The sequence below is a fragment of the Salvelinus namaycush genome, chromosome 24, assembly GCF_016432855.1.
Source record: "Salvelinus namaycush isolate Seneca chromosome 24, SaNama_1.0, whole genome shotgun sequence".
Lineage (NCBI taxonomy): Eukaryota > Metazoa > Chordata > Actinopteri > Salmoniformes > Salmonidae > Salvelinus > Salvelinus namaycush.
In genome coordinates this window covers 23,545,574-23,556,028 of record NC_052330.1, presented here as the reverse complement: position 1 = coordinate 23,556,028, position 10,455 = coordinate 23,545,574, and the positions used below count along the sequence as shown (strand labels likewise).

Sequence of the window (10,455 nt, the reverse complement as noted above, 5' to 3'; positions counted from 1 at the left end):
GTTGTAGTAATGTACAAAGTGACCATCTATCTCACTGTTGCAGTAATGTACCTAGTGACCATCTATCTCACTGTTTTAGTAATGTACAAAGTGACCATCTATCTCACTGTTTTAGTAATGTACCTAGTGACCATCTATCTCACTGTTGCTGTAATGTACCTAGTGACCATCTATCTAACTGTTGCAGTAATGTACCAAGTGACCATCTATCTCACTGTTGCAGTAATGTAAAAGTGACCATCTATCTCACTGTTGCAGTAATGTACCTAGTGACCATCTATCTCACTGTTGCAGTAATGTACCTAGTGACCATCTATCTCACTGTTGCAGTAATGTACCTAGTGACCATCTATCTCACTGTTTTAGTAATGTACCTAGTGACCATCTATCTCACTGTTGCAGTAATGTACCTAGTGACCATCTATCTCACTGTTGCAGTAATGTACCTAGTGACCATCTATCTCACTGTTGCAGTAATGTACCTAGTGACCATCTATCTCACTGTTGCAGTAATGTACCTAGTGACCATCTATCTCACTGTTGCAGTAATGTACCTAGTGACCATCTATCTCACTGTTGCAGTAATGTACCTAGTGACCATCTATCTCACTGTTGCAGTAATGTACCTAGTGACCATCTCGCTGTTGCTTATTGTACTAGTTAAGGGCCGTATTCATTGTACCATTCACTACTGTTCTGTCGAAGCAACATAGTGAAACACAGACAATCCTTGTATTAGGAGTCAGATGGAAAGTGATTTCATTTTTTCTTGGTCAGATTGCCTGTTATTTCATCACCATCATCATATAGACGTATTGGATGTGGTTTTTCGTTATTGCTTTAGATGACTGGGATGAGTTTCAACATCATTTGAGTCCATTGATGTTTGAATTAAAGTCAGTAGCTTGAGCTTTGCTATAATGTCTTTTTCACTGGGGTTTGTTTTAGGGTGATTTCATGACTGGTTTGCAGTGATTGCATTGTTTATTTGCAACAGAGCTCCAAATCTGTCTCTGGGTTTAGACACATACACACACACGTACACACACACACTGATTTTATAGCCAGGTTTGCTCATTAAACAAGTTTACTGTGTCCAGCCCACTACATTACCCCGATGAGTGGCTGGTTTTTAATCCAATCTGCTTGTGACGATATATTTTATCCTCAGCCCACACACACACACACACACACACACACACACACACACACACACACACACACACACACACACACACACACACACACACACACACACACACACACACACACACACACACACACACACACACCACACGCAAGCGCACACACAAACTCACACAAGCACACACACCGCTCGCACGCAAGAAAGCACACACACACACACACACACACACACACACACACACACACACACACACACACACACACACACACACACACACACACACACACACACACACACACACACACACAGGGGAATCAATGAAGGCCTCTCGATAGTAATGTATGCTTTTACTGTGCACCCTGCCACTGTTTCATTATTTATTGTCCATTCACTACTGGCCTCTCCAACTTCCCGTCCAACTACATACACTACATGACAAAATGTATGTGGACACCTGCTCGTCAAACACCTCATTCCAAAATCATGGGCATTAATATGGAGTTGGTCCAACCTTTGGTGTTATAACAGCCTCGACTCTTCTGGAAAGGCTTTCCACGAGATGTTGGAACATGGCTGTAGGGACTTGCTTCCATTCAGCCACAAGAGCATTAGTGAGGTCGGGCACTGAAGTTGGGCAATTAGGCCATCGGCGTTCCAATTAGTCCCAAAGGAGTTCAATGGTGATGAGGTCAGGGCTCTGTTCAGGCCAATCAAGTTCTTCCACAATTCTGTATGGACCTCGCACGGGGGCATTGTCATGATGAAACAGGAAAGGGCCTTCTCCAAACTGTTGCCACAAAGTTGGATGCACAGAATCATCTAGAATGTAATTGTATGCTGTAGTGTTAAGATTTCCCTTCACTGGAACTAAGTGGCCTAGCCCGAATAGAGGACAAAGACCTTGACTCCTTTAACTTCTCTGCGCTACGGATCCCTTTTACGGGATCACTTTCCTAAACCACCGCTAGAATTGCAGGGCGCCAAATGCAAAAATATTACTAAAAATATTTATAATCATGCAATCACAAGTGAAATATACCAAAACACAGCTTAGCTTGTTGTTAATCCACCTATCGTGTCAGATTTTGAAAATATATTTTACAGCGAAAGAAATCCAAGCTTTTGTGAGTGTAGCTTTCAATGCTACAACAGCTAGCCCCAAATTAGCATTGTCACGAAAGTCAGAAAAGCAATAAAATTAATCGCTTACCTTTGATAATCTTCGGATGTTTCCACTCACGAGAATCCCAGTTACACAACAAATGTTCTTTTTGTTCGATAAATATTACTTTTATCACAAAAAAAACGCTATTTGGGTTGCGCATTATGTTGAGAAAACCAAAGCCGTGTTCCATTCGACGAAAATTCCAAAAGGTATCCGTAATGGTCGTAGAAACATGTCAAATGTTTTTTATAATCAATCCTCAGGTTGTTTTTAACAAACATAATCGATAATATTTCAACCGGACCATAACCTATTCTTTAAGAGACAAACGGAAAATGGAGAGCTCCTATCGCGCGCGCAGGAACTATTCGGAGGACACCTGGCTAGTTTTGAAAAATCTCGTTCATTTTTCAAAATAAAAGCCTGAAACTATGTCTAAAGCCTGGTCACAGCCCGAGGAAGCCATTGGAAAAGGAATCTGGTTGATACCCCTTTAAATGGAAGAAAGACGGCCCAGGAAACAGTACCGCTTTTTGGTTGCTTTTCCTTCACTCAGCGGTCCAACTCATCCCAATCCATCTCAATTGTGTTGAGGTTGGGTGATTGTGAAGGCCAGGTCATCTGATGCAGCAATCCATCACTCTTCTTCTTGGTCAAATAGCCCTTACACAGCCCGGAGGTGTGTTGGGTCATTGTCCTGTTGAAAAACAAATGATACTGCCACTAAGCGCAAACCAGTTGGATGGCATATCGCTGTAGAATGCTGTGGTAACCATACTGATTAAGCCTTGAATTCTAAATAAATCACAGACAGTGTCACCAGCAAAGCACCCCCACGCCATCACACCTCCTCCTCCATGCTTCACAGTGGGAACCACAGAAACGGAGATCATCCATTCACCTACTCTTCGTCTCACAAAGACACGGTGGTTGGAAACAAAAATCTCAAATTTCTCAAAGGACAGAATTTCACCGGTCTAATGTCCATTGCTTGTGTTTCTTGGCCCAAGCAAGTCTATTCTTCTTATTGGTGTCCTTTAGTAGTGGTTTCTTTGCAGCAATTCAACCATGAAGGCCAGATTCACACAGTCTCCTCTGAAGAGTTGATGTTGAGATGTGTCTGTTACTTGAACTATGTGAAGCATATATTTGGGCTGCAAACTGAGGTGCAGTTAACTCTAATGAACTTATCCTCTGAAGCAGAGATAACTCTGGTTCTTCCTTTCCTGTGGCGGTCCTCATGAGAGCCAGTTTCATCATAGCACTTCAGATTTTTTGTGAATGCACTTGAAGAAACTTTCAAAGTTCTTGAAATTTTCCAGATTGACTGACCTTCATGTCTTAAAGTAATCATGGACTATCGTTTGTGTTTGGTTATTTGAGCTGCTCTTTCCATAATATGGACTTTATCTTTTACCAAATATTGCTATCTTCTGCCCCTTCCTTGTCACAACACAACTGATTGGCACAAATGCATAAAGAAGGAAAGAAATTTCATAAATTAACTTTTAACAAGGCACACGTGTGAATTGAATTGCATTCCAGGTGACTACCTCATGAAGCTGGTTGTGAGAATGCCAAGAGTATGCAAAGATGTCATCAAGGCAAAGGGTGGCTACTTTGAAGAATCTCAAATATAAAATCAATTTTGATTTGTTTAACACTTTTTTTGTTACTACATGATTCCATACATGTTATTTCATAGTTTTGATTTCTTCACAATTATTCTACAATGTAGAAAATAGTACAAATAAAGAAAAACAGTTGAATGAGTAGGTGTGTCCAAACTTTTGACCGGTAATGTATATAAATATTAGATCGATCAATGTCGGTATAGCATTGACTAATATATATTAGAATAGAATACAGTATATTATGACATGAGTAAAGCAGTATGTAAACATTATTAAAGTGACTAGTGTTCGATTATTAAAGTGGCTAGTGATTCCAAGTCTATGTATATAGGGCAGCAGCCTCTAAGGTTCAGGGTTGCGTAACCGTTTGGAAGCCTTCTAGTGATGGCTATTTATCAGTCTGATGGCCTTGAGATAGAAGCTGTATTTCAGTGTCTCGGTCCCAGCGTTGATACACCTGTACTGACCTCACCTTCTTGATGATAGCGGGGTGAACAGCTGTGGCTCGGGTGGTTGATGTCCTTGATGATCTTTTCGGCCTTCCTGTGACATCGGGTGCTGTAGGTGTCCTGGAGGGCAGGTAGTTGGCCCCCGGTGATGCGTTGGGCAGACCACACCACCCTCTGGAGAGGCCTGCGGTTGCGGGCGGTGCAGTTGCCATATCAGGCAGTGATACAGCCCGACAAGATGCTCTCAATTGTGCATCTGTAAAAGTTTGTGAGGGTTTTAGGGGCCAAGCCACATTTCTTCAGTCACACACAGTATCTGCGCATGTGCCTGGGTTACGCTTCACATTCTTACAACGTGGTAGCCACGAGACCAAAACAGCGAAGAAGTTTAGCGTCGCACTCCAACACTCTTAGTTGATGTTTGAAATTGACCTACTATGCTTTTTACTTTGTGCATCTACTTAATATCGCTGACTCTACCTTTAAGTTTTATTTTATTGTAATAAATATTTATTCCTTTCAGCTCTTCATTGTTTTTCCATTGCCTATTTACATTAGTGTTGCACGGTATACCGAAACTGCTGTAGTTTTTCGATACTAAAACAGTTAGGTATTACAATTTGTGTTATTTTGGGGATTTTTGTCAAATGTTTCTGACGGATCAAACCTGTCTATCAGCGCAGCGACATGTTAGCTCCCCACTTATCCTGCGCTGGGAGTCTGGACTGCATCTTGTTAGCTCCCCACTTAGCCTGCGCTGGGAGTCTGGGCAGCATCATGTTAGCTCACCACTTAGCCTGCGCTGGGAGTCTGGGCAGCATCATGTTAGCTCACCACTTAGCATGCGCTGGTAGTCTGGACTGCATCATGTTAGCTCACCACTTAGCCTGCGCTGGGAGTCTGGGCTGCATCATGTTAGCTCCCCACTTAGCCTCCGCTGGGAGTCTGGGCAGCATCATGTTAGATCCCCACTTAGCCTGCGCTGGAAGTCTGGGCTGCATCTTGTTAGCTCACCACTTAGCCTGCGCTGGGAGTCTGGACTGCATCATGTTAGCTCCCCACTTAGCCTGCGCTGGGAGTCTGGGCTGCATCATGTTAGCTCCCGACTTAGCCTTCGCTGGGAGTCTGGGCAGCATCATGTTAGATCCCCACTTAGCCTTCGCTGGGAGTCTGGGCAGCATCATGTTAGCTCCCCACTTAGCCTTCGCTGGGAGTCTGGGCAGCATCATGTTAGATCCCCACTTAGCCTGCGCTGGGAGTCTGGGCAGCATCATGTTAGATCCCCACTTATCCTGCGCTGGGAGTCTGGGCAGCATCATGTTAGATCCCCACTTAGCCTTCGCTGGGAGTCTGGGCAGCATCATGTTAGCTCCCCACTTAGCCTCCGCTGGGAGTCTGGGCAGCATCTTGTTAGCTCCCGACTTAGCCTGCGCTGGAAGTCTGGACTGCATCTTGTTAGCTCCCCACTTAGCCTGCGCTGGGAGTCTGGACTGCATCATGTTAGCTCCCCACTTAGCCTGCGCTGGGAGTCTGGACTGCATCATGTTAACTCCCCACTTAGCCTGCGCTGGTAGTCTGGGCTGCATCATGTTAGCTCCCCACTTAGCCTGCGCTGGGAGTCTGGGCAGCATCATGTTAGCTCACCACTTAGCCTGCGCTGGGAGTCTGGGCTGCATCATGTTAGCTCCCCACTTAGCCTCCGCTGGGAGTCTGGGCAGCATCATGTTAGATCCCCACTTAGCCTGCGCTGGGAGTCTGGGCTGCATCATGTTAGCTCCCCACTTATCCTGCGCTGGGAGTCTGGGCTGTATCATGTTAGCTCCCCACTTATCCTGCGCTGGGAGTCTGGGCTGCATCATGTTAGCTCCCCACTTAGCCTGCGCTGGGAGTCTGGGCTGCATCATGTTAGCTCCCCACTTATCCTGCGCTGGGAGTCTGGGCTGCATCATGTTAGCTCCCCACTTAGCCTGCGCTGGGAGTCTAGGCTGCATCTTGTTAGCTCCCCACTTAGCCTGCGCTGGGAGTCTGGGCTGCATCTTGTTAGCTCCCGACTTAGCCTGCGCTGGGAGTCTGGACTGCATCATGTTAGCTCCCCACTTAGCCTGCGCTGGGAGTCTGGGCTGCATCTTGTTAGCTCCCGACTTAGCCTGCGCTGGAAGTCTGGACTGCATCATGTTAGCTCCCGACTTAGCCTGCGCTGGGAGTCTGGACTGCATCATGTTAGCTCCCCACTTAGCCTGCACTGGGAGTCTGGACTGCATCTTGATTTACCCAATTTATCAATAGAGATTTACCATTCCAATAAACTATTAAGTCAAATTGATTGTATAATTGATTCAATAATGCATACATGGCTGTCTGAAAAATGTTGATGTAAAAAAATCTTCCTTCTTTTTTTGCCGTGGTATCGTTTTGGTATCGTTTTGTTATCGAGTATCGTGTTGGTATCAAGTATTGTGATACTAACCTGGTATCGGTATCGAAGTCAGAATTCTGGTATTGTGACAACACTAACTTACATTTAACCCTTTCCCTGTTGGTTACCATGCTTGGTGACTTTTCATACTATTCTCTAGCTACTTTGATCCAAGCTAACAGCCATCACTCCAACTTTCTCCGTGGCATGGTTCTCTATACCAGCAGCGTATCTTGCTGATACTCAACTCAACTCATACTATCATTGTGTGTATGTGACCAAATACTCAACGGAGCTGCAATCAACTCAAACTCCATCAAATCCATCGCAACATGGATGCTCATTCGCTTCCCCATCCCTCCACCTCTCCCTCCGTCGACCATTCCCCCTTACCCCGCCAGCCGACTTTCTAGAGCCCCATATCAGTCCCTCCTCTGTTTTTCTCTTTCTTAGTTCCTCCCAACCTGACAGTGCCGCGGGGTAAGAGCCCCCTGGTGGTCCGGGAGGGTGACACGGTGGAGCTCGAGTGTCTGGTTTCAGGGAAGCCCAAGCCCATTATCCTGTGGTCTCGGGCCGATAAAGAGGTGCCCATGCCGGATGGGAGCCTGCAGGTGGAGAGCTACGACGGGGTGCTGCGGATTGTCAACGTGTCCAGAGAGATGACCGGCTCCTACCGCTGCCAGACCAGCCAGTTCAATGGGTTTAATGTGAAGCCCAGGGAAGCTGTGGTGGAGCTCATCGTACAATGTGAGTAGAGGGTTGGTTTGAGTGTGGGGTGGGGTTTGTGTGGGTGGAGTTGTGTGGAGCATGCCTGTGTGTGTTAGTTTAGGGGTGCTTGTGTCTTTTCTGTATATTTGTTTGTTCGTACACTACTGTTCAAAAGTTTGGGATCACTTAGAAATGTCCTTGTTTTTGAAAGAAAAGCAAATTTTTTGTCCATTAAAATAACATCAAATTGATCAGAAATACTGTGTAGACATTGTAAATGACTATTGCAGCTGGAAACTGCAGATTTTTTTATGGAATGGAATTAGCCTTTTAAAAGGCTTCATGGGAAGACGGAAATGAAAATGGCGGACGGAAGACAGGGTGGTGCGGCAGGTGCCGCTTCTCATTCGAATGCTGTAATTTTATCTAAACCATCAGGTGTACGCCGACCCCAGCTAAGTAACTCATGCAAAGAGTTAAAGCGCAATTATGTGTTTTATCTCCAGTACTCTGCCATGATTGTCAGTTATGTAGCTGCTCTACTGATAATCTCAGTGCGTCCTTGCTGGGATGACACAATCAGTCTACTACCGGAGAATATTAACACCAAACACATTGGTTCACCGTTCCACGGGAGCGGACAGTACACAGCATACCATAAAGTTCTGAATAATGGCCAAGTCTACCTCGCTCCTTATTCTACTGAACCGCTTAGGCGCAACAAACACAAGTCCAACATTTATCGGAAACTGTTAAACTACCTGTTCACTACCCTCCTGCTCTCCGGGGATGTGCAACTCAATCCTGGGCCCAACATCACCGAGCCAGCGATACGCACCGGAGTGGAAAGCGGTGGATGGCCTCGTCCACTGATCGTCGCCGCTGTGGAAGTGGGTGAGTGCTATGGTCCTATGGTTTCTCTCGACTCACCCGGCTCCAGGATAGATTTTGACTCTTCAAACATACCAAAGTCGCTATATGCGATCCCTGACTCTGCTTCTGGTACGCAAGCTGTTTTAATTAGTTCCCCGCATCCAGTGCAGGCGGGAGGGATTGTTAATTGCGCTACCGAACTGCCCCTAATCAAAACGAAACAAAACGAAACAAAACGGCCTAAACCCAGCCGTCAGAAAACACAGAAAATTTAACTTTTTTCAATGTGTCAATCACTCTCGAGTCATCTGGGACCCACGAGCTAAGCCCAAGGGACTACTAGGGGGGCACTTGAACATTCGTAGTGTCATTCCAAAAAGTGATCAAATTCAACATCTACTCACAGACTCCAACCTTGACTTTCTCTGCCTCTCAGAGACATGGCTCCATAAAAACTCTCCATCTGCTGCTTTGATTGTGCCTGGCTACAATGTTTTCAGGAGAGACAGGACTGAAGGAAGAGGAGGGGGTGTGATGATTTACATTAAAGAACATATCCGATGTAAACAAATTGAGTGGTCATGTGATAATGAACTAGAATGTATTGGCCTGAACATTACACTGTCTCCCCAAATGTCTTTTACCCTCATTGGAATGTATAGGCCACCTTCCACCAAAAGTGTGTTTTTTGATCAGTTTAATAACATGCTTAGGGAATGTGATTTTGGGAAAGAGGTCATCTTAATGGGAGATTTTAACATTAATTATGAAGACAAGTGTTGTAGGAAAACCCTCAAACGGATCACTAATACCTTTGACCTTACACAGCTAGTTAAAGGGCCAACCAGGGTGACTTGTTGCTCTAAAACACAGATTGATTTGGTGTTCAGTAATAAACCAGAGAGAGTGACTAAATCATTCAATATGGTTACTGGGCTATCTGATCATAATCTGACACTTATAGCCAGAAAGCTGTCTAAGAGCAGGTTTAACCTCTCTACTGTTAGAAAGCCTGATCAACTAAGAATACCTAAGAGTGAATTAAGCTATTTTGAAAACGCAATTAAGGGAATTAACTGGAATGATCTCTTGTCCTATGCAGACGTGGAAGCTGATAGTCAAGTTTTTCTATCCACAATCCAGACTACATTAAATGGTTTCCTAAAGAAAATCAAATCCAAACCTGGCCAAAAGAGCACTCTTCCTTGGCTAAATGGAGAAATCTGGAAATTGATGAAAGAACGAGATTATTATCTAAAAATAGCCCTAAGATCCAAATTAGAGCATGACAGACGTAGGTTTACCATGTTGAGAAATAAGGTGATGAAAGAAATCAGACAGGCCAAGGCAAACTTTTTTATTAACATAATTGGTGAAGCAAAGGGAAATTCTAAACTGATCTGGGAGAATCTAAAAAAGTTAACAGGGAAAGACCATAGTAACACTGCAAAAAGACTAGAAATCATGGTGAATAACAATCTAACACAGGATGCAGTCGAAATAGCAATAGCCTTCAATTCCTACTTTATTGACTCTGTCAGGGTACTGACACAGAACCCCTCCACTGGTTTCTTGGGCTCAGTGCTAGTAAATGATGCTCAACCTGTCTTCATCATAAGGGAGGTTTCTGAGTCAAAGGTGGACAAGGTGATCAGCTCACTAAAGAACTCTAAAGCCAAAGATGTGTTTGGGATGGACTCTACCTTTCTTAAAAACTACAAAGAGTCACTCATTGGCCCCATTACTAAGGTCACCAACACATCTATTGGTCTCGGGGTGTTTCCAAGGGTATGGAAGTCGGCCATAATAACGGCCATCTTTAAATCAGGCGACCCTGCTGACGTGAGTAACTACAGGCCCATTAGTATACTACCTGTGGTGTCAAAGGTTGTTGAAAAGTGTGTAGCAGAACAACTGATTGCCCACCTCAACAACAGCCCCTTCACATTACACTCCATGCAGTTTGGCTTCAGAGCGAAACACTCCACAGAAACGGCCAACTGCTTTCTTCTGGAAAATGTGAAGTCCAAGATGGACAAAGGGGGTGTTGTTGGGGCTGTGTT

At 44.7% G+C, this 10,455-nt stretch overlaps 1 protein-coding gene across 1 annotated transcript in view; it reads left to right on the top strand.

The window, feature by feature from the left end:
* Positions 1–10,455, top strand: part of LOC120019360 (MAM domain-containing glycosylphosphatidylinositol anchor protein 2-like) — a 261,309-nt gene that overhangs the window by 118,438 nt on the left and 132,416 nt on the right. Inside the window, exon 9 of the mRNA XM_038962652.1 lies at positions 7,265–7,558. Within this exon, the coding sequence (XP_038818580.1) occupies positions 7,265–7,558 (294 nt within the window). The remainder of the gene's footprint in view (positions 1–7,264; positions 7,559–10,455) is intronic.